The sequence below is a fragment of the Phaseolus vulgaris genome, chromosome 11 (genome assembly GCF_000499845.2).
Source record: "Phaseolus vulgaris cultivar G19833 chromosome 11, P. vulgaris v2.0, whole genome shotgun sequence".
In the NCBI taxonomy this organism is placed as follows: Eukaryota; Viridiplantae; Streptophyta; class Magnoliopsida; order Fabales; family Fabaceae; genus Phaseolus; species Phaseolus vulgaris.
The window spans coordinates 4,765,353-4,791,074 of NC_023749.2; the positions used below are offsets into that span (position 1 = coordinate 4,765,353).

Below are 25,722 nucleotides of genomic sequence, written 5' to 3' on the forward strand. Positions count from 1 at the left end.
TCTCTAAAAGTATGTGTGATTTTTTGTTTTAAAATTTAAAACTTTAGAAAATAATACACATTGTTACTTTAGGTGAGATCAAATATACAATACTAGTATGAGTGTAATTTGTTTGTATTTATAGTGTATTTAAACTTAATTATATTTTTCAATCTATTGGTTTTAAAGGGATATTGATTTTTTTTTATCTATATGTTGCTGCACACAATTATTTTTCTATTTTATCTTTTAATATTTTTAATAATATCATAAATATTTTATTCTTCAATTTCTATAAAAAAAAACGATCATATCCCACCAGTAATATATCTGTATTCAATTTTATCTCCCTCTTTCTACGATTTAGGATGGGTTTTGTACACTTAATCAATATTAATATTATTTTTATTCAACCGTGACCCTTTGTGGCAAATTACTTATTTTCAACTACTATCAATGTTAATTTTCTTGTGTATACATAAAATTAAACAAAAAGGTATAAATATATATATAAAAAAAAATGTGAGATAGTGAAACTAAACGTGTATTGATTGTATAAATAAAGGTAATTATTTTTGCTATAAAAAAATAATTCAGTAAAAGTATGAAGGTATAAATACCTTTTAGATCCAATTTTTTTTTTACTTTATTCAATTTGATTCCCATATTTTTAAAGAAATCAAAATAGTCCCAATTTGATTCAATTTGGTTCAAGACAGCCCTCAAATTTCATTCCTATCTCACTCTGCTTCCCAATTTCAAGCGTCAATTTATAAGACAATTCAAGAATATAATTAAATTCCTTCCAAAATGTTATTCCATGATTAAAAAATTATTATAGAATGTTTTAAAATGATTAATCCAAATTTTTTACTCGGTGTCCTTGTTCCAAAAAAATTTATTGCATTTTTCAGAAAACTGAACTTCTAAAATGTCACTTTCGTTATTGCAGTGTAATGAATGGTGCGTAAATAAAATATGAAAATGCTGGACACAATGGCCTAAGAAGTGAAATATGGATACAGAATACAACTTTAGTTAAGCTTCTAAAATACTATGTTGAAATTGAACAAAAGAAAAAAAATATAATCGTTTCTAAGTATTCTGACTATTCTTCTGTTTCATTTCATCAAAACAAAGGTCAAAATATTCATGTAACGTAAAAATAAATATATTTTTTTTCAATGGGTCATCAATAGCTACTTTTCACAGGGTTTTTTAAGCACAAAAGGAATTACAACTACTCGTATACTATGTACATATTTACATCATCACAAGTCAGAACTATGCACGAGGGGAGAGAGGGTAACAGCTGCAAAACTGATATACACGAATTCTCTTCTACAGTTCTTCTACATTCTGAAAAGTGAAAAATGGAAGGCATCCACGTAGATAACTGGTTCCTCTCAATAATGTACAGTTGCTGAAAATATTCAGTATGAAACAACTCCTTCCATTGATGTTGAAGGCAAGCAGTTGAGCTTCTATTAACATCCGATCAAATCCAAATGGAGGGATTTCTAAATTGTGTTGCCATGGCATCTGATAGAAACTTAACTAGGCTTTTTCTCTCCACACTTTTCTCCCTCTTAATTTCAAGGTGTCGAACCTGGAGGCCATAAGTAAATTAGTTAGCACTGCACATAACATTGTCTTGGGACCAGAAACATGATGAAATGTAGGCCATTTGCTTCTTTGAAAATAATAATATTATCTGTTCATTAATGAAAGTATTAGATAACTGCTACGAGCATTGATAAGTTTACATGATAACAGAGATTCGGGATAAACACCACAACTCAATCACTTGAACAATGATTAATTTTGGATATGGAGCATAATAGAATAGCCTGTGGACAGTAGAGATCATCCAAGGATTGACCCATAAAAAATGGATGTGGAACTGTTAGGTAAAATGGAAAACAAGACACACAAAGATAGAGATAAAATTCTGAAAATTCCTCTGTTTATTGTGGTTCACTATTACAGGAAGACAAGCCTTCAAAGGGAACAACCCTTCAAAGGGAACAACCTCCCTTTCTCACAGGACTATTCCTATTAACAAAATCTAATACTCGGAAAAACTCCCCTTCCCAAAACCTGTTGGTCTTTATTTAAAGACCAACCATACCCAACCAACAACTAACCAAAACCTTAACGGTTCCTATTATTTCTCCTATGATACACCTTCCCTGTCATTTCCTTATTCTTATTTTCTGTCCTAACATTACTCCCCTCTGACACAGCAACCTTGTCCTCAAGGTTGAATTCAGAAAATTGTTCTTTGATTGTTGTCACGTCCTCCCACGTAGCTGTGTCCCTCTCTCCTTTATTCCATTTTATCAATAGCTGTGGAATATATGCTCCTTGGGTGAACAATTCTCATCTATCCAATATTTCTGTTGGATGCAATTTCTCTGCCGGGCCTTGCAACTCTCTAGGAAGCTCGGGTTGAACTTCTTGTGTCCCTATTGCTAAATTCAGTTGCAATACATGGAAGACCGGATGTATTCGAGCTGTTTCTGGCAGTTGTAGGCGAAACGCCACCTTCCCTACGGCAGCCTCCACTTGAAACGGCCCATAATACTTGGCTGCCAGCTTTGGATGTAATCTGTTTGGCATTGACAGTTGCCTATGGGGCCTGATTTTTAAGTAAACCATATCACCTACTTTAATCGGGGAAGGTCTCCTATGGCGGTTGGCGTATTTGGACATCAAATCCTGCGCCCTTTCTAGGTGAAATTTGACCTGTGAGAGAGCCTCATCCCGGTTCATTAAATCATGTTCCACTGCCTCTACCATCCTCTCTTCGGGAATAAAGCGTGCCAAGGATGGTGGGGGACGACCATACACTACTTCAAACGGTGTACACTTCGTCGCTCCATGAAAGCTGGTATTATACCAGTATTCCACCCACGGGAGTAAAGTCGTCCATACATTAGGTTGTTCCGAACTAAAACAACGTAGGTATGTTTCCAACGTTCTATTCACCACTTCCGTTTGACCGTCAGTTTCGGGGTGATAGGCCGTGCTCATCTTCAACGTCGTTCCTTGCAACTTAAACAATTCTTTCCAAAACAGACTTAGAAACGTTGAATCCCGATCACTGACTATGGATGTGGGAGTGCCATGTAATCTCACTATCTCCTTAACAAAAACCTCTGCAATAGATCCCGCAGAATATGGGTGTTTAAGGGCGATGAAATGACCATACTTGCTAAGGCGATCCACTACCACCAGAACTGCGTCCTTCCTGCATGATTTAGGAGGCCTGACGATGAAATCCATACTTATCTCCTCCCACACCGTTTTTGGAATAGGTAGAGGTTGTAGCAGTCCTTGTGGTGAACACGCCTGATATTTGCTCTGTTGGCACACTGCACAGGCGTGGATGTAGTCCGTGACGCTTTTCTTCATGTTCATCCAGTATAATGACTGACCTATCCTTCTGTAGGTGCGGAAAACTCCTGAATGTCCACCCAACGGAGTCGTATGGTATTTGTGTAGTAACTTGGGTATCCAACTGGAAGACGCCAACAACACCATTTTCCAGGGTATAATTCCCATGTGACTCCGGGTCGCTCTTCAAGTCCTCCATGATCTTCTTTAGGGTAGGATCTTGCACGTTTTCTTCGTCCACTAAGTCGATGTCCCTCCAATAAGGTTTGGACAAGATATTGATCTCCTTAACTCTGTCTTCCTCTTCCTCCAGTCTTCGAGACAACGCGTCTGCTACCCTATTGGCCGCTCCCGGTTTGTACACAATATCAAAGTCGTACCCCATCAACTTTGCTAACCAATTCTGTTGGTTCTGGGTGGTTATTCGTTGTTCCAAAAGGTATCTCAGACTCTTCTGGTCAGTATAAACTGTGAACCGCCGTCCTATCAGATACGGTCTCTAGTGTTGAATAGCCAACACTAAGGCCATTAACTCCTTTTCATATACAGATTTGGTGAGTGAAGTCTCGGCTAAGGCCTTACTGAAGAAAGCAATAGGTTGTTTGTTCTGAGATAGCACTGTTCCAAGTCTTGTCCCCGACGCATCACATTCAATACAGAAAGCTTGACTGAAATCTGGCATCTTCAGCTGCTGTCCACACAAAACTTCCCTTTTTTAATAATTGTGTCAAAGGCCTGGCCATTTTCCATAGTTATAAACGAATCTCCTATAGTACCCCGTGAGACCCAAAAATCCTCTTAGGGCCTTCAAGGACTTAGGTATTGGCCATTGCAATATAGCCGAAATCTTATGGGGATCCATTTGAACCCCTTGACCTGATATGACGTGATCCAAATATTGTATCTCCCGCTGGCCAAAATCGCACTTCTTGTGGTTGGCATAAAACTGGTGGCGCTGCAGGGTTTCTAAAACCTGCTTCAAATGGGCCAGGTGTTCCTCCCAAGTTTTGCTGTAGACCAGAATATCATCAAAGAAAACCAAAACAAACCTCCTCAAATAAGCCTATAGAATGCCGTTCATGGTGCACTGGAAGGTGGCAAGCGCGTTTGTCAACCCAAATGGCATCACCAGTGACTCATAGTGTCCATGGTGGGTGCGAAAAGCGGTCTTCTGTATATCCGATTCGTGCATGCGAATTTGGTGATATCCTGCCCTGAGGTCCACCTTAGAAAAATACTGCGCCCCACATAGTTCGTCTAGCAGTTCTTCTATCACCGAAATAGGGAATTTATCTGGAATAGTTGCCTTATTTAGAGCCCTGTAATCCACACAAAACCTCCAGCTACCATCCTTCTTCTTCATGAGTATCACCGGACTAGAATAGGGGTTGTTACTGGGTCTAATTATTCCGCTCTTCATCATTTCCTCTACCTGTTTTTCTATCTCTGTTTTCAGCACATAGGGATATCTATACGGTCTTACATTGATAGGATCCGTTCCAGCTTTGATCGGAATCTTATGGTCAATTTCTCTGTTGGGTGGTAGCTGTTTGGGTTCTTCAAAAACCCCTTCATACTCCTTTAGGACGTTCTCCAACTTTGCTGCTTGTGACCCTGTTAAATCAGCAAAATCCTGGTTAATTCTGGACTGATCTAAGACTGAAACTTCAGCATTTTCTATTCCCCACACAAGGGACACCGCTTCAATTTCTTTCTCTTTTTTTAGAGCTTTTGGAATCACCAACATTCGAGCTAATTTGGGCTCTCCCCGGATGTGCACTTGCTTTCCTCCCCTGCAGAAACTCATGGTCAAAGTCTTCCAATTAATTTTCACTTCCCCAGAGTCGCCAACCATGCCACTCCCAAAATCATGTCCACCCCTCCTAGCTCAAATACGAAAAATTTCTCCTTGATTCCATAGGTTCCCAGCTATACTTCCACCTCCGGGCAACATCAGCTTGCAGTTTTTTTGTAGCCATCCCCTAGCCTCACCGTATAAGTTAGTGTTGCTTCAATATTTAAACTCAATTGACTTACTAACTCTGTTGAAATAAAATTGTGACTGGCCCCACTGTCAATTAACACCAGTGCGGTTCTTCCCTCCACGGTGCCTTGTAATTTCATGGTGTGTGGCTGTGTTAAACCCCCGACCGAGAAAATGGACAGGTCCATTTCTGGGTTTCCCCTCTCTTCCTTCTCATCATGACAATTCTCTTCATCCAGATCCCCCTCCTCTTCCGCACAAATGATCACCCTCAGATTTTTCTCTGGACAACGGTGCCCCGGGCTATACGCCCCGCCACAGTGGAAGCACCTGCCCTCTTTCCTCCTTCTAATGTACTCGGGGTACGGAAGCGTCCTCGACCCACGGTTCCTGGTGCTCTCCCCCGGCCGAGCCTCCCTGTTAGCCATGGTCGTCTCCTTCCTGGCATTACTAGCCATGCTCGTTGCACTCGATCCACCGCTCCCCCTCGTCACGTCGGTGCGACTCAGTATTCCCGATCGACATCAAGAGAAATCTCCATCGCTCTCATCACTTCTTTCGGATCATGGGGTCGGATTTGATTTTGAATCCTAGGTTGTAGCCCCGCAAAAAAATAGCCCAGCAGCTATTCCTCTCCTGTTTGTGGGGCTTGAGATACCAATCCTTCAAATTCTTGGATGTAATCCTCCACTCTCCCATTCTGTATGAGCTTGGCCAATTTCTCGAAAACGGAGCTCCGTTCTTTTCCCCCAAATATGCAAAACAGAGCTAAAGAAAACTCCTCCCAAGATTGGTTCTTGGAATTCTTTCTCCAGAAAACGAACCAAGAACTAGCGCTACCCTCCACGCTGATGAACGCTAACTGTAATTTTTCCCATGCTGAAACATTTTGTACTTCAAAGAACTTCTCGGCCCTAGCCAGCCATCCCATCGGGTCCACTCCCTCAAACATCGGAAGTTCTATTCTCCTAGACCATGGTCTCCATTCTCCTTCCTCCTCCCCCTCCGATTTGCTACTTTGTTTCACCCGCTCGTCCCTTCTTTCTTCCCCATTTACTGAACTTTCTCCTCCGTCAGATAATTTGTCCCCCTTCTTGAGGTTCCGCAACATTTCCTTGATGTCTATGATGGTGTCCTTCAACCCATTAATGTCATTCCTTAATTCCATCATCATTCTTCCTTGATCGCTGGTCAATTTTTCCAACGCACTCGTCATGTGTTCCATCCTCTAATTTTTTTCTCGCCCAAACTCTCCTTGGATCCGGCAGGTCAGACCACTTGTTAGGTACCCCGTAAATGGAAAACAAGACACACAAAGATAGAGATAGAATTCTGAAAATTCCTCTGTTTATTGTGGTTCACTGTTACAGGAAGACAAGCCTTCAAAGGGAACAACCTCCCTTTCTCACAGGACTATTCCTTTTGACAAAATCTAATACTCAAAAAACTCACCTTCCCAAAACCTGTTGGTCTTTATTTAAAGACCAACCATACCCAACCAACAACTAACCGCTCCCTTCACGGTTCCTATTATTTCTCCTATGATACACCTTCCCTGTCATTTCCTTATTCTTATTTTCTGTCCTAACAGGAACCTGTCCCATTAGTTATATGGATCAAGAGGGGTTAAAATTACCACGCTCCCAAGGATTTTTTGCATATATAACTGGTATTTCACATGAGAGAGGGAACAGAAAGTATTCTATTTCCCGTGAAAAAGATTTAATCTATGTCCTTCACTCTCAGAATCTTCTGTAGTTATCTGATGGTACAACCATTTCATCGGCCTGTCTACCAGCCTACTAACGTCCATATTTGTTCTCATCACTGATTCTGAAAGTGGTTTTCGTCATACTTGATTCTTTTAACTTCTTCCTTACAGAATTATTTGTATCTATAGCTAGAACAATGACCTAGTTCAGTTTGCATAACTACAATGCACCCACAAAGTCCATGAGGTTTTACATGAAGTAGGAAATCATGCAACAGAATTATTTTGATGCAACAATCCATAAAATGAAAAAAAATCACTATATAACCACCCTTGGAGAATTGAATTGCAGAGAACATTACCTTAACAGAATCTGTCAAGGAAAAATCTGTATCTGCAATGATGACAAGGCATTTGATACCATGTTCATTAGCATACTCATACTGCTCTGTAAGACTTGGATCAGGGGTAGGAACGAATTCAGCCTGATGATATGAAAGATGAGTGAACAGAAGCAATTCACAAAAAAATCAATTAAGCAGATTATAATTGACTGGATATTCCAACCTTAAGGTTCTCCTCCCATAATTCCGCAACTAGCTCCATGCGCTCCACCAGGAGACCACCTCCACCTCTAGAACAGACAAGAATATTGGTGCTGACTTCGTTTCTGAAACAGTTGAGGAAAACCAACAAATCAAGCTTTATCTATGGTCTGCATGTGTTAATTAAAAATGTAACTGAAAAGACAATAACCCAAGTGTCAAGGATTTTATTAAATTTTAAAATAACAAGACCTAGGAAAGTATAAGTTGAAGGACACTGACCTATTGGGCTTGATATCTACAGGACAATTCTGAATTATTGTCTCCAGTGCAAGACTAGTCCCCACTCCAGTGGGAGGATTTCCTTTCTAGATACAGAGAAGACAAGAAACAATATAAAATTCAGTGAAAAGAAGCTTTAAGTTGTCTAGGATTGTAAGAAGCAAACACTGTCAAAACTGAAGCACATGCAAGTGAAACATGAGACATGATCTATAACAGATAATTGACATCATTAAGTCTGGGTAAAGGTTAACATCAATACATATATCTGGAGCATGAGGGGCAAACCTGAACACGTCTTGTTATTACCTTTTCAAATTCAGACCAATTGAGTTTAAGCATGACAAGTTTATAAATAACACAATTTGTGAGTCAAGCAAAATGCAATTGAATTCTATAATTGTTAATGCATAGGCATACATGATTATTGCACATTCTAAAATGTTTAACAGTCAGAGAAATACAGAAAGAAAAATAGGATAGAATGTACAAGCCATCGCAGTCAATCAGAAAAAAAAAGTGTATGCATAACGTACACAGTCACTTCTCCACAGCTGATGAAGCAAGTAGTCATATCGACCACCAACAGCCAGCAAGGCACCTTCAGAGAGAGATCCAGGACCGTTCTCCTTCCTTAAGTATACCTTCCAAGACAAGTTCAACTTCATCAGAATCACTAACACATATTCTAGCCTTTTTGATCCTTGAGATGCAATTCCAAAGAACCATCAAGCAATAAAAATATTTTAAAAATGCACAATTTATGGAAAAAGTATGTCATAAAAATATATAACAGATATCTTGATAATCTTTTTCACATGGAATGCTAGATGTTGAAAACACTAGTGAAAACCAAGTGAGGACATAAACAAAGGTGGATAAAAAAGCTGGCTCGTAGATTGATGGATTCAAGTACATTCTTCTTTCCTATGAAGCAGTATAATCAGAGGCTTAGACTGATATTATTTCTCGGCAAGTTTAGTTCCATACCAACTTTTGATGTCAGTGTTTATGATTAATTATCCTTTATCACAACTATTTCATTTATTTACCAGTATAACCCAAGCAGACTATTGTGTACAAAATGACATAAGCGCACAACAACATGAAATTATTATCCCTTTACATAATTTTAATAGTTCATTATGTGGGAACTTGAATCAAGATAAGTCCGTTCAGTATCAAATCAATGATTTTCATTTACAATTGTTTTATAGAAGAGTTCTTTCACACAATTGGAGTGAAGCTTTTAAAAACCATCACTTTCCAAATTTAAGCCAAATTCCAAAACTAGGCAGAAAATAATAGCTTGGAAGAGTGTCAGATAGATACAGGCAACGTAAAAAAGGTTGTAGGATTTGACTGCACTAGAATGCTAGATATTAATATTTCCTTTGTATTACTCTATCTTCAATCACTGTGTAATGCCTAAGAAGGTACGACATATTGAGGGATACAAGCAATTCATATACAGACACCGTTTCTCCAACTCCAACTCTCCAGTCCAATCCAACAGTTCATATTTAGAAAAGACAAAATCATAAGTAAGGATTGAGAAGTGTTTGCTACAAAATGCAATCATGGTGTTGATACAATATAACAAAGGATTAATAATTTTAAAAAAACGATATGAAAAAATTATGGTACCTGAAAAAACAAATCTCTATGATAACTTTCAGTTGGTGGCATTAATGCATCTATATATATATTTTTGTCAATCCTCCAAATCCTCAGGAGACTGACAAGCTCAGACAACTCATCAAGTGCCTTGAGTGTACGTTTATCTGCAGCAGTTTACCATTGCCAGTAAGCATGAACTTTCTTCTCTCATATGTATTGTATATTACAATCTGACTATAAGAATACTACCAGATGGAAGAGCTCCTCTTAATCGAGGGAGTGCATGATCTGCAGATCCACAAAACCTTAAACCTACAGTCTGTAACCTATTTACCATAGCCTCTGCTAAATTCAGTTCCTGGAAAAGTATTAAAAATGCAACTGAATAATTTTATTTGAGAACTGTTTTCTTAACATTATAATTAACAAAATAAAACTACAACAACCTCAACAATATTAATTGTAGCCAAAAATTTAAGATTTCTTTACAAATTTTCTTACCTGCAAAAGCTGCCGCCTTATCACAACCCATTTTGATTTCCTTTCTGAGGATTGTGGGCGCAAAGAACCCATCATTGAAAGAAGCTTCAGAAAATTAAAGATGGTTATACTAGATACTCATAAACTTTATAATCCAGAGGCTATATGGTTGCATTACTAAGACAACATACCTCTGCTACTTTGAGTCTGTGTTCTACCTTGACTCCAATCCATGACCAAATTGCATCCAGAAGGTCACCATGGTTGAGATGAATGTCACATAAATCTGCATGAAAAAAACAGGTGACTACGTCCCTTGTGACCTGTAACACAATTAGTAAACAAGCTAAAGTTTAGTATACCACAGAATGGTCAGCATCATACAAAACAAGTCTGAGAGATTTCAGCTCAGAATGAATAAATTATATGTCGGGCAGTGAAGATTCTGTCTTTAGAGATTTAAAGTCTTCTATTTCCGTTTCCTAAGTCATGTATATACACATTATCTATTCCCTGAAACATGGGGATCCAATTGTGCAGTGAGTATAACATAAATTCATATGGCTGAGAACTAATATTTCAAGCAATATAGTCATATCTGAAGTTTTATTTCAATAACAGTATAAAAAAGGACAAATTTATTAACCATGGAATGAAATCTAGGACTTAAGCTTCAACTGAAAAACCAGGTTGTATAGGTAACTACTGAGCATCAAAATGCTATCATAGATAACTACTTATAACAACTTGCAGGACTTAATGAAAATGAAAATAAAACTAGAACAAAATATAAATCTAACAATATGCAGTAGAAAATTGCACCTTTATGACCTCTGCTTCTGTCAATGCCGAGGTGCCACCAATAATGTCAAAATCTCCCTGAGGGCAATTATTTCATATTAAATGATTGGAACAGGCAACAAAACTTGCGGGAAAGTTCCATGAAAAACATCACAAACCACCATAGAATACATGAGAAAACCCAACCAGGTTGAATTATCAGTTCTCATTTGTAGTGTTCCCTCAGATTGTTTTGATAAAAGAAAAGAAAATCAAAGAAAAACTCATCAGAAATAAAATGTAGAATAGTACCTGAAGGTAGCGATTTGGTGGTGAATGTCCAACTGCTCTTCTAAAGACACATGATATCTCATATCGTTTGAATGAAGATTTCTACACATCATGTAAATTTGTGTTTCACATTCAATCCTTATGCCTTGCAGAAATCCAGCTAAAATAATAGAGAAGCAATGCAAAAACTGTCGAGGACATTTTATTTATTTCTGATTTAGTTCAAATATTAAAATTTCTTCATCCTCTTCATTTTATAATTCTGTTGCGTGGGGCAAAGATGTTACGAGCAACACTACAGAGAAGTCAAAAAATTATTTCTATAAAATTCTTGTTTTGACATTTTCAATTTAGATCTTTGCTTGAACATCATTAGGCTGTGCTGTGCTTGGTTTGATTTTTTTTTATTTGATTTGGAAATTCAATCTCGTGTTTGGAACTTATTATGATGATAAATTGGATTACTGAATCTTAGTTTTGGAACTCGTCAATACCATAGAACTGATTTTATGTAATTTTATTACTTTAATTGTTTACCCTTAACATCTCATTGCAAAGGGTTTATGGTTTATGGTTTGGGGTTTATGATTTATGGTTTATGGTTTAGTTATTAGATTTGACTGAGATGAAATTTAAAAGTCAACAAGGTTAAAATAGTCTATCAGTTCAAAGTCAAATCAAATTCTAACAAATCCCACCATATTTGAGTGTACTTAGAACATTAAAGTCCATGAGATTTGAAAGAAAGATCATTTTCTATTTTTCAGATTACAAAACACAATTTTAAAGACCAACCACATCACAACTATTAGCACTTACAAGCACAAAGGCACATTTTATAGAAGACCAAGTATAGTTCTATGATCATTATTATACATTACCACATCAATCCAATAATGCCATCTCACCAACTATTTTAGTTCATTAAACAATTTCATGATGCAAAAGAATTTCAAAGTGAATCTTAATATTTGTTTCCCAAATAGCTTATTTTTTAGCTTAAAGCACGGTGTACGCATAAATCTAATATTACATAGCACATTATTTTCCATCCATTAAAGCTTATTAGAAAAATAGTCAAATAACTCCACACAAGTGAAAGTTTATATCCACAAATCTAACATTACAACACAACCAAAAAACTGCTGCCTTTAATGTAAGAAACTTTTAAAAAATGTCCCAAAGTGACCATCTTATATGCAATTGCCAAATTTAAACACAATGAAATATAGTTAAAAGAAAAAGGAAAGAAATAAAATTAAGCTAAAACATTCAGTACCTGGTTAGATATAATCCAGTTCACAAAAGGAAAACGCAACTCGTGGCAAAGTTCAAGCATGTCTCCTCCATGTGTCAGAAGTTTAACTGCATTTCTACTCAACAAAAAATGAAAAAAACAGAAATCTTATATCTAGGCTGTCACGTCTATAAACAATTGTCATAAGGTAGAAAAGAAATTAAAAAGATATTGACCTATTAAACTGTGGACAATCTTCCAATAATCTCACTGTTGATATTTCTAGGTGCTTTGCACAATGCTGTCTGAAAATTTCCCTGTTTGTATCTACAACATAATCCCGAACCTCTGTTTCAAATTCTGTGTACTGAATGGGTGAACTGCTGTCTCCAACTGACCCCAATCTACCAACCTGACGAATGTGTTTTGTGCTTAGCATTTCTTCGTCAAAGATAGCACTTAAAACTTTATCATATATGCTTGTATCTTCTGATTTCTGCATTGTTCTCAGGATATCTGAACATAGAGAACTAAAAGTTGTTCAGAATAATGCAAGAAACTTTTAAAAAATGTCCCAAGTGACATGTAACTCACAGATGTCAACAGTCTGTACCAATAGTCTAATTTTAACTTGCATTATTAACTGCTGTTACCAAGATCAACAGATTGATTCTATATTTGTACTCCTAGGCACTCAATATGTTTCAGATTTTAAGAATAAATAAGCTATAACAAAAAGTTGTATTATATACATAGCTAACCTCACCTAATAGGATAAGGAAATGAATTAGCTTTGATTGATAACAATGCACTGTGTAGGTTCTTTATGAGAATGCACAGTATCAGAATGCACAAAAAAGGTCATAATCACTTGCCATCTAATAATTCAGACTCCATTCGCTGCGGGAATGCATTTTGCAGAAGTTCTGTGGCAGAAGGGCGATCAGAAGGAGCCAGAGACATTAACTGCCTCAGTAAGGATTCCTGTTCTGGAAACTCAGCAACCCAAATTGGTGGAACTTCCCCTTTCTGTTTCAAATCAGATAAAACAACATGTCTCTCCATTGCTGTCCCAAATGGGTGCCAAAGCTCAAAGAAAACCACTCCTAAGCTGTACATATCAGCCTATAACCCAAATAAACTCAAGAATTACATCATTTGGCATAAATCAAAAGATTATAAGGATGCATAGATGTGAACAGGTATCAACCAACTTATTAGAATAAAATAATGTTGAATGCTATGCACCTTTTCATCAATCTTGGGCCATCCTTGCTCAATTTCAGGAGCTGTATAGAAATATGTCCCCACTTGTCCAGTGCCATCAATGGAAACTCCAGTTGCATCAGCAGGGTGGCCCAGATCTTGATCCAGCTGCTCTAACTTCAAGAACTTGGCTGGAAAAGGAGGGAAGTAGAAAAATTGAGGTTGCGTCCAAAAGAGACCGTCATTCCCTACCAGAGTAAAAAGCTTACACTATGACAGGGAATCATTCTATATGATTTTTCCGTTAAAAAGTAGGGAAACCATACTAAGAGGGGTGGAAATAGGTTAGGTTATCCGACAAGGCCTGTGGCTTGGCTTATATAGATCCAGGCCAGGTTATTTTAGGAAGGTAGGCCTAAGCTTTTATAAAAAAAAAATGGTTTAAAATTGTGAGATCTTACACCATTCAGAAAGTCTTTATATCTAATATATAGATTGACCCATTTAAGCAAATATTTAATAATATCGTTACTATATTAAAATTGTTATAATATATAAAATTATTTATTTATTTACCTTTCTTAATTATTAAGCATGTTGACTCACTTAAAAAATCAAACTTGTAAGATGATATAGAGATTAGGCAGATGACTGGTCAATTTTGGGATGTCAGCCTAGCTGAGATTCCAATATTCATGGTGATGCATAACATGTAGCCTTTTATAAAAAAATATATATATAGATAACTTTATATTTTGTATAAGGACCTTACTACAAAATAATTTTAAAATAAGCATTTATTATGGTATATTATATATACATTATTATGCATAAAATATATACACAATGTATATATAATAATATAAGAAATTTGTAATTATTAGTAAACTTATGTAGGTCAATAAGACAATAAACCCATTGGCCTTTTCAAGGTTCTATAACAAAATTTAAATAGACTACCAAGTCAGACTAGACTTTCATGTAGGTTAGGTCAGACATACCAACCAAAGTGTGTCTTGCGTAGCCTATTTCTACCCTAAGAAAGGTACGCCACTGCGGTGTAAACAGGTGGAATAATTATCCTGGGAAAAATTGCATACATGTGCAGGTATTTACTATTGATCCTAAACACAAAAATAGAAATGCAACTTTGATAAACAAACTTTGTGCATGCAAACTAAAACCAGAATTCATACTAATCACCACATTTCTCGGCCTATACAAAATTCTGATAAATTCATAAGCACCATTCACACACATTGAAGTTATCCATTGTTACAGTAAGCAAGATAGAGTACATGTTGGAAAAATACACTGAGAGAAGGAAAATAAACATGTAATGTAATCAGCATCTTACCAAGACCAAAATCACCAATTTTAATATCATTGCGAGCATCAAAGAATATGTTATTTGGTGTTAAGTCACGGTGAATTATTCCTTGTCCATGTATGTGTGCCAAGCCTTCCACTATTTGACGAAACAAATGCCAAGCCAGTTCTTTGTCAAAATGATTATATGATTCAAACACCTGGCGAAGAGTCCTTCAAATCCGAGAAACCCACCCACAAAAGAAAAGGAATAAAATGTAGTGATTAGTGAATATAACGATAATGAGCGGGCTTGTGAGTTTGTGTTTGTGTGTAATACAGTATCCAACGAATTTGGAAAGTACATATTGTCTCTCCTATCTACTCCCATTCCTTCCTATTTGTTTGCTGCTCATAATTTCCATACCAAAAATGAATAATTACAGAACCGATTTGATAGAGAAAAAAGACAGAATTTGGTGTAGTTTAAATTATCAAGGGAGATAAAACACATTGTAGAGTTAATAGCACTCCAGGCAATGGCCAGAGTATGTGACAGTAAGATTGTCTGGAGACTTGATTTTACTCATTATTATTTGCACTAGAAAACCAACCATGCTAGTCAATCAGATATTTTAGGAAACTTTTACAGCAGATACAGACTATATCCCTTGAAAGACAAAGTAGGACCATTTCATTTTATTCCTTTGTCCGATAGAACATTCCTCAAATCATGGGATTTAACCTTTAATTCATTTATTTATATTTTTTTTTCCTTTTCTGCATTAGGTTTTCATGCATATAGCTCACACTCCACTATTGGTGTATCATTCAATATGAATAAAATCTCTATTTTTGAAATTATGATATTTGCAAATATAACTCCCAAGACTCTAATCAGACACAAACTGAAAGGTTGTTCGTTAGATCATATTAGCCAACTAGGTCACATTAATCAAAGGATCACTTGACTTAAAATCCTAGATTGTTGCACAAAGGAGAGTAATTCTATGCTTCTAAACCATCTTTCCTTACCATAACTTGAGGAGGGGTTGAACACTGGACTAGAAGCATACACAAAGGATGGGTTTTTGACAAGCTTATTTTTCATAGAAGGAAGTATGGTCCGTGAAAATCTTACCTGGGACAGTATTCCATTTGTATATAAAGGTAAGTTGATTCAAGCTGATTTTCATGCCCAAAGATATCATTGGAAGTTGCAGCCATAAAGCTGAAAGAAGAGCTCACAGTAGTCTTTGAACCCCAAGCAGAATCACCATAAGAATCAGAAACTCCAGTTTCAAACCATGCCTGGAAATTGTATGGTTATATAAGCACAAGATATTGTGGAAATAGATAAAGGAAAGCTTATATTATATGTGTATCTCTACTCGTTGACTCTACCAGAAACTGTCTCTTGGAATATAATTAAAGCAGCATCCACAACAAATTACTATATCGAAATGGTCAACATAACAAATTATAAAGTTAATACAGAAACAAAAGGATGGGTGGGGGGAGGAGCACTGGACTTGAAGCATACACAAAGGATGAGTTTAGGAAATAATAAGCAAAATGGTCACAAAATAAGAAAGCTCTACCTGATAATACCGAACAACATGTTGATGCTGTAAACGAGAAAGTGTAGCTACTTCCCTGATTTTCTCGCAATAGATAAACAAGTAAGAAATGGAAATAAAACATCTATTCGGGAAAACAGAAGAAAAAGATGGAAGAATGGACAAAACAGACAGCAGTCAAATAATGACATTATTTTTTCCAATCTCTATTTAATTGAATCTGCCTGGATCTTCTGTTAGACTGTTATACATCCTATTTTTTAGCTGTATGATCTATACATCAAATAAATCTTATATTGATTCCTTTACTATAATTAGAGATACAAGACAAACTAGTTAATGCAGCTATTCATGCCTTGAATAATTTTGAGGACAAAATTTAAGGAATAAAGGATAAGCAGTAATAAACATTATTAATGAGACTGAAAGAAACATCCTCTTTTGAAATCAGACTTCCCAATAGCCATAGGATAAATACCACGTATTTTTAGTCAAAGCAAAAAACCAATCCCGGACTTCTAAAGAGGATAAAGTTTCATCAACAAATATGCTTACTGCTTCAAAAAACTGTTCCATAACCTCAAAATTAATCATAAATTTTAGCATGCAGGAGTTGAATTAGAAAGGGCAGATGAACAATCCAACCCACTTTGTTAAAACAATTTGGAGATATAAAGTAATTAAATTGCATACAATTTTATAAGATTATACAATATGGTTACAATGTAATTTACTGTAATAATCATGCACTGAATTATTGTTATTACTGATACAACACACATATTCATAATATTTAATAGGGAAAAAGAGAAAAAGAAATTTAAAATTTAATATTTCATAGAACCTATAAAATGCCTTATATAAAGGACAACTAATTTCTTCTAAACTGCATATATTAGTCTTGCCAATGGTGTAACTAGCTCCTTCTGAGCTCATTAAGGTTTACCTTAATATTCGGTCAGGCATGCTTTTGTCCTTAAGGCGAATTTTCTTTACTGCATATTGCCTTCCATCAAGTTTATTTTTGCACAATACAACGTGACCAAAACCACCTTGACCTGTTTCAAAGGCCAAGCAAAACTTTTACTGCAGAAATATAGAGGTTTAATTGCACTTTTAGGCCCTTCACTATAACCAATGTGCAATTTTGGTCCCCACTATTTCTTTTGTTAAATTTTAGTCCAATTATTTTAATTATTGAATTAAGTCCATCCATCAAATGTCATTTTCTTTTCAAAATCTCTATGAATAGAATCATTTAAATCATTCCAAATTTTGCTGAAAATCCATCAAACAAGACATCATATTTGGGCCAAAATAAGATAATTCTAAAGTTTCCCCTCTTCAAAATCCTAATTTCATATACAAATTTCTGGCATTTGAACTTTTCATTACATTTTTTTGTCCTAAAAGTGTCCTAAACCCCTAATTATTTGGTGAAAAAAAAAAGCATTTCACAGTTTAATAGAAAAAAAACTGATTGGAGAATTCGATTGTAAGAATTTAAAAAACTAGAGGACACTCACATATTAGTATTAGTTGAGGGACGAGAAATGAAAGTAAGTCAAAATGAGAAAACCTAATTAATCACTCTAGAACATACTACTTCATCCAATAGTCTTCAAAGAAAAAAACACTATTTCAAACAAGCAGCTAAAGTATAATGAATTGAAATTTTCTGTTTCAAGGCAAGGGGGAGGGAGGGGTTACAAAAGCACTCATTTGCAGCCCAAACTATCATCCATCCGAAGAAAAGGAATAACAATTAAAAAAAATTGACTACTTTTTAAAATCATAAATTTCAATTTCTAAGAAAAGTCTAATTCAACGTATAATTTGGTCATATTTGTAGTCAGTGTGGGAACTCAAACATATTCCCTAACGTCAAGGACTGAACATCTTGAGTGTGGGATTAAATATTTGTGAATGGTCCAATAGTGACCGGATAGGGAGTAACACAATAGGCCAAACAAAGCCTTGTTAGAATAGGCTTTGTTATCATCTTAGCAAGTAGAATTTAAATCTAACTCAACATTACAAAATTATCTTGTAAATTGATATTTGCACCCATTTATATTATATAACTTAGTCTTATTCTAATCAATGTGATCTCCAACACTATTGTCTCCAACGCTATAATTGCAATCACTCTTATCATTTTCCAGAAACATAAAGCACACGCAACCAAAATCATCTACAAAAAAATAAAAGTACAATAGTAAACTAACCATCATAGCATGGCATACATCTAATGATCACAAAATTATACATACATAAAATATAACTCAATACAAAATTTATGAAGTTCATTTACCAAGAGAACGCAGCTCCTCAAAATCATTCAAATATCGAGAACTGTGGGGAACTGTTTTTGAGCCTCCAAGATCAGGCTTCCAAAATTGAGATATTCTGGATGAAGCCTAGACAATAAATATACAAATGAAATAAGTAACAATAAATATAGTGGTGAGAAAAAGAACAAATGTTCCTGTGATTTGCCAACCAGGTGTTTCTGGAAAACACGATCAAAGGTTTTGTTGAAAATGGAAGGTGGTTTAGATGCCATATCACGTGCTAAATCAGAAATGACCTGGGAATACAACTAAAAAGGATTAGGATAACTGCAGAGCAGACATTATTTAGAAATTAAAGCAATAATAATTTTTATTTTTGGTGAAATAGTGATATTTTTTGTACCCCTAAATTGTACAACTCTGATACCACTTGTGGCAAACAGTCAGCCAATGATCCTTTAGAAGCACAAACAAGGCGAAGCATGTGAACCTAATACAAAAAAGAAGAAAACCAAATCAATGTTGAGCAGAATTCTCATGTGAAGTGAAGCTGACAAGAATAATTAGAACTTTACCATCATTATATCCTTTTCAACTGTTTGAGATGGCTGAAGATGAGGTGATGAGTCAGAAGGCACAGCCTCTGAAGACTCACTTTCATTAATACCTTCATTATCTTCAATTGCATACTCATCAACAGTAAAATACTGCAGGTTGAAAGATAGAAAATAAAGGATTTGACACAAACAAATGTCTCAAACAGATACAAGCCAATTACAATGGTACCAAGAAAAGCATATAACAATAACATAATTTCTAAATTTCAATTAAGCATGAACCATTGCCATCCACCCACAGGAAGGAGACACAGTGCATTAATTCAAGGAATTTCATCATAAATATCCTTCTTGAGTTATCTTTATTAAATAAATTAGAACAAATCTGGACCTATCTGATGAACTATTGCAAGAAACTAAAGCTATCAATTCAGATAGGGTCTGGGCGAAAAAGGCCATCAAGACAAGGCTTTTCTTATGAGACTAACATGAATAGGTCTATAAAAGCCTAGTATAGGATGACATATGCAGACATACAATAACTTCATCCAGTTATAAAATTACCATTTTTCCTGTTTTTAACTCATTATTGTGCAATGATTTCAATCATCAAACTCACATCCAACAACAACATCAAACCCTTTTCCCCCTAAATAATGTCTCTGGACAAATTTGAGTTCTAAATTCTTCTTAGGACTTATTTGGACGAGTTATCTACAAGGACTTTTGAAAGAGAAAAATATGAAGAAAAAAATGAAATATGCATAAATTATTTTAAAGTTCTCTCGCATAGTTTCTCCAAATTTTAACTTCTAACTTATATGTAAGCTAATTTTAACTTACAAAAAAGTGAATTTCATTTTCTTCATATTTCTCAATCATAGAAGTTTTTGTGGAGAAGCTCTTTTAAAGATATCTAATTGATTTGCCGATAGTTTTAGCAACTGACTACTCTCCATTTGATGTACTACATAATATGGCCTCTACAAGTCTTCTCTATACATGCCCAAACCACCTAATCTAAGATTTAACCATGTAGAAGTTGCTACCCTAACTTTTTCTTTAACTCACTCTTTCCTAATCCTATCTTGCTAGTATGTCCCTTATTCAATGCAACATTCTTAACTTACGCACTTGTCCCTAGGTAATGTGACTCGTGTCAATTAGGTAAATACATTTTTCAGTCTTTTTCTAATAGTGTCAAACAAGCTACATTCCTTTCTCCTTAGTTCACTCCTATAATTGGAGTCATTCTCAAATTGTTACCCCCTTTGGTTTTAAACATTTTGTTTCCTCTATTGATGACTATTCTTAATGTACTCGGATTTGATTAATGACAAATCGATAAAAGTTATTTTATATCTTTGAAAAATTTTACAATGAAATTAAAACACAATTTGGTATACACATATGCTCTTTTCGTTGTGACAATGTTTGGGAATACCTATCTTACCAATTCCAACAGTTCAAGGAATTCAACAGTATCCTTTATCAATCTTCATATCCTCATACTCTCAACAAAATGGGATTGTCGAAAGCAAAATTAGACATCTTACTGAAACCACTTGGGCCCTTCTTCAAACTCATGTTCCTTATTGTTTTTTGGGATGCAATCCTCACGACATGTTATCTCATTAATCGGACATTGCTATTTGTCCTCAATGATCAGGTATTTCACTTTGTACTATTTCCACATTCTCATCTATACAATCTTTGCAGTGAGCGTAGTAAGCCAACTATTCAAATCTTTTTGTCAAGATCATTGTGATGCAGTTGTCCAGATCCTAAGATATATTAAGAATGCTCTTGACAAACACCTTATCTATGAAGATAAGGGGAATACACAAATTATTGGGTACTTTTATGCTGACTAGAAGTAATAATGGGACATCATTACATATTGCCTCTAATCTTGTATTTCATGAAAGAACTAAATGTATTGAAGCAGATTATCATATCATAAAAGAGAAATTGGAGTCTAGAGATATAACTACTAGATTTATCAACTCTAGTGAACAGTTGACGAACATATTCCCCGAGTCATTTAAAAGATCCAATAATCAATTGCAGCAAGTTGATCACATACGACTAATATGTTATAGCTTGAGGGGGATATAATTACATAAATGAATATCATATCTTTATAATTACAGATATAAAGATCATATATATGATTACAGATACCAAGATCATATATTTATAATTACAGATATCAAGCCAGATCATATATATTATTTGTAACATTTATTATTTATTCTTGTATCATATCTTTATCACTAGAAGATATCAAAGTTTCTTTATTTATTGTATGGATTTTGCTTTCTCAATATAAACAGTTCACTTGTGTTGTCATATCTTTGTTTCTTATAGTTTAACAATGAATCCATCTAAAACTATTGCCCTAGTCAAGACATTAGTATAGAAGACATGGAAACAAAAGAAAGCAATATACTTAAATCAAACAAGCAGAACATGGAACTTGCGAGAAGAAAATCATATATTACCTCTTTCTCACCTTCATTGTCGTTCCCTACAAAATCATCTGCTGAGGATGTACTTGAACTAGTCAAAGATAAACTATTCTTGCTGTCTTCAATAACTTCCCCGACAGTATCTAATTTGGCAGGAAGTTCTTGCATAACTAACAGTGTTTCCTTGCTATTAGATTTCTTATCACGAGCCTCAAAGAGTTGTTTTGAGGCATCTAACTTAGACGAGGGAAGAGAAGAACTTTTTCCGGCAGTTTCATCCATTCCAAAACCCCAACTCCATGTTTCTCCATAGCCACTGAAAAGATCTATAAAACCATAAACAAAAGAACCTTTCTTACTTAAAGATGTCTTATCCTTGGTAAACAATTCTTCATTGCTTTCCATAGTTGAGTGTAGAAGCTTCTACAGATGGAGGACAAAAACATACTATCATCAATTTAAACAGCAAAATAACTTGCTTTTAGAGATAAATCATCAAAAGCAAGCACAGTTTAAAATATTAAAACTTATAAAACAAATTCCAATCAAACATTTAGCAGCAATAAAGTAAAAATTGCTCTTGGTTAATATTGAAATTAAAGGACATCAATAGTTCAACACTGACTTCATCAAACTTATTTTTGTATTAAAACAAAACCAATGTTGTCATTGTAATAAAAAGCTTCAGAGAATAATAATAGTTATGATATCTAAACAGGGAATCTGGAATAGTGAACTCACAGAATCATTTGATATGGCAATTGGCTCAATACCAGAAAGAAATTCTTGAGCAGCCTCAACCAAATTATAGATCATTACTCGTCCTTCCCTAGCATTTAAAGTAGCCTGAAAAGGACAAGAACAAAGTCAAATATTAGTAACCTAGAGGCTAAGGAAGAGGGGAAAGACATGAAGAGATAGAACAGCAGCTATATCAAAAATGTATTATTGCTTTACTATAGTGGTGGGTGATAGAGAAAAGGAGAAATACAACTAGAGGGGCAACAAGATTCATCAAAAGCATGAAAACAAACAAAAAAAGAACACAAGGGACTAGGGAGGAGAAGGGTCAAAAATATGACAAGGCTTCCCAGGCTCTCTGCATATTAGAAGTAGCAAATCCCCTACGTCAATGCACTCATAATCAACGAGAGTCAGAGTCATAAATGTGACACAAAGATGTATCTACTTAAACTGAAAAATAAGATGCCAAAAGTGAAGCAATTGAAAGAGATTAACTGAACCACTTCACAAGATACTCTTATACCATAAATTAGAATACACAATTTAGAGAGTGGGTGTCATTGTTAATATTCTCCCTCTTATCTCCTTTGAAAATGCATTCGACACACTACCAGCACAACTAGCAAAAATATCCTCTTTTGACCATTTTAAATTACTTTTATTGTATATCACTTGAATCTCTCCCCTTTTATCTCTATTTCTAAATTGAAATTCAATGCACATACTAGAATATTAATTTCTCTTGTATAAACTATCTTTTGATTACTTTCCTAGTCTTAAGCAACAGAAACAAAGAGACTTTTATGAACTAAAAACAAAAGTAACAATGGAGAATTCAAGATTAAACCACGTAGTAATAATGATGGACTAAATTCCATATCTTGCATTCTGCCATTCTAATACCATAAACCTCCACCTTCAATCTTACTCATAACTCAATTTCCACTGGAAATTCTACAAATAATATTTGAAAGATTTTTTTTATATATATATTTATTCCACCTTTAGGTGACTTGTGCCGGTACTATAGACTTTGGCACCCCATGACATGGTTGCTTCAATTTGCTTATAGTTATCTTAAGCACCAGAAGTATCAAAGCCTGAGTAACCACAATTTCATCCTTGACACAAATATGATCACAAAGTTAACAACAGCACAACAGTTTGACCTGATCATGGAGGAGAGACAAAAGCTTATCAGCATCAGCTTCTGATAGCCCTTTCTCCGGTATAATCTGCAACTTGGGGCACTTGAAAGGATACCCAGGCAAGCACCTGGCAAGAAAGAGAAATAAATGGTGATTGAGTTGGCAGCAATCAGCAACAAAGATCCCCTTTACAAAAAGGTAAGGGTCACTAACTAAACATACCTGACAACAAGAGCAGCAGAAACATCTAGGTCCTCATAACCCATGTCCTTTGAGTAAGGCCTGCTCAATTTCATGCAGAAACCAACAAACAACAACAGAAATAATTAGCAACACTGATATATATATATATATATATATATATATATATATATATATTATCAGTTGTTCTATGCACTATCGAGGTTTAATTGAGTAAACCACCATTATCGATCCCAAAAAGTGTATAACGTTGTCAAACTAGTCACTGATACTAAGAAACTTTCAAATTAGTCCCATAATTCATCTAGACTTAACCATTCATTGTTATCTTGGTAGCTAAATACTTGTCAATATCATCACTCAAAGTTGATGTCACGATTGCATTTTCAGAAACTCATTCAAATTTTCTTAGTTTCAGTACAGTTAAATGTTTATACACAGTCAAACTACTAAAACTCATGATAGATATGATTCCGGAAACTATTATCTTTTTTCATTGAAAACAAAAAATACATAAATATATAACAATATTTACAAAAAAAATTATAAACATATAACAATATTTACAGCAACAAGTGCAAATCTGTCCACAGAACAAATCAGTACTATTGTTGTAAAAACCAAGGGAAATAACATAAAAAAGGAAAAGTGTTATTGGATGACTTGCATAGTCAATGCATAAATGAGATTTACTATAGAAGAGAACAAATAAAATAAAAGATAAGAAATACCTGAGCTTAATAACTATACGAGGAGGCGATCCTGGAAGAATCTTGCAGTCTTCTTGGAATATAGCACATCTAAACAAGAAACAACGTACATGTCAAGGAATAAAACATATCAATTGCCATTGAATTCAAAATACACGCTGCTCAGCGTTTTTGAAATTAAGGAAGAAGCTTACAATGCAGTCATCTCTTCGGAGAGCTGGTCGTAATCCTCGGCGCCAAATTGAGAAGCGTGTTCTTTGGACTGCGTTCTCCCCTTGCTCCGGCGACCGCTCCCGCCACCGCGCTTCTTCTTCTTGGAACTGTGCCCCATTCTCAGCTGAATCCTATTTGGTTTCAATCAGGACGTTGAAGAAGAGGGTTTTGGGTTTCGAAAACGAACGAATAGTGACAAAGGTGGCGAGAATTTGGTTTATATAGCGAGAGTGGTGAGATATGAGAAATACCTTGGTGGCTTCATTCATCTGCACCACCTGCGATTCATTTCATTCAACTTCACATGTCTCATAGTTTTGAATTTGTTTAAAACTTGTATTGAAATTGGTTGATTAAATTCAAAACAAAGGTTAATTAATTATAAAATAGGGCTAAAAGCACAATTATATCATTTTTTATTAATTAAAATATATTTAAAAGTACAAATCACGATGAAAAATCATTAAGTCACTCAAATTTCATTATTTACAATGATTTTTTATGAGTAAACAAATATATTTAAAAGTACATTTCTAATAAATAAGCTTCTTTCAATTTTATAATAAAATAGGTAATTTTAATTAGTAATACTTAAAATGTTGACTTTTATTGTTAAAAGCTAAATTACTTTCTTAATTGTTAATTCAGAATCATGACGTTATTTCTTTCATTATTTTTTTATCGGGAAATTTCAAAATATGTTTGAAATGGTAAAATTTGAAACATATTTTTAAGTGTAGGAATATATTTTGAATTTCTTAATTACATAATAAAAAAACATTTTGGATTTCAATCCACTTTTAGATTACATAATTTAAAATATTTTTTTAAGAATTTTTTTTGGATCTATAAATATATTATGTATTGTATAATTTAAAATATATTTTTAAAGCTGTATAATACAAAATATGTTTTTTTAGAGTATAATCCAAAATATATTTTTAGTGGGTGTTGGGAGCTTAGAGAACGACTGCTTCTACAT

General features: G+C 34.9%; 1 protein-coding gene across 2 annotated transcripts; it reads right to left on the reverse strand.

The window, feature by feature from the left end:
* Window positions 1-1,134: 1,134 nt before the first annotated feature.
* Window positions 1,135-25,069, reverse strand: LOC137820372 (eIF-2-alpha kinase GCN2). Of its 2 annotated transcripts, XM_068624428.1 has the most exons (30): window positions 24,992-25,069; window positions 24,722-24,871; window positions 24,549-24,617; window positions 23,839-23,898; window positions 23,638-23,743; window positions 22,466-22,570; window positions 21,758-22,147; window positions 19,272-19,403; window positions 19,100-19,186; window positions 18,906-18,992; window positions 18,717-18,822; window positions 17,349-17,460; window positions 16,424-16,478; window positions 15,964-16,133; window positions 14,872-15,056; window positions 13,557-13,705; window positions 13,184-13,433; window positions 12,545-12,824; window positions 12,351-12,444; window positions 11,093-11,173; window positions 10,823-10,879; window positions 10,192-10,323; window positions 10,022-10,105; window positions 9,770-9,878; window positions 9,548-9,684; window positions 8,437-8,544; window positions 7,901-7,986; window positions 7,641-7,743; window positions 7,436-7,558; window positions 1,135-1,588 (listed from the first exon to the last, which is right to left on the reverse strand). In XM_068624428.1, the coding sequence occupies exons 1-30, from the start codon at window positions 25,003-25,005 to the stop codon at window positions 1,478-1,480; spliced, it is 3,732 nt and encodes a 1,243-aa protein (XP_068480529.1). In that variant the 5' UTR covers window positions 25,006-25,069; the 3' UTR covers window positions 1,135-1,477. The 2 variants fall into 2 exon arrangements, with proteins under 2 accessions (XP_068480529.1, XP_068480538.1); XM_068624437.1 differs by lacking the exons at window positions 23,638-23,743; window positions 23,839-23,898; window positions 24,549-24,617; window positions 24,722-24,871; window positions 24,992-25,069 and having other exon boundaries at window positions 21,758-22,050; window positions 22,466-22,567.
* Window positions 25,070-25,722: the final 653 nt, after the last annotated feature.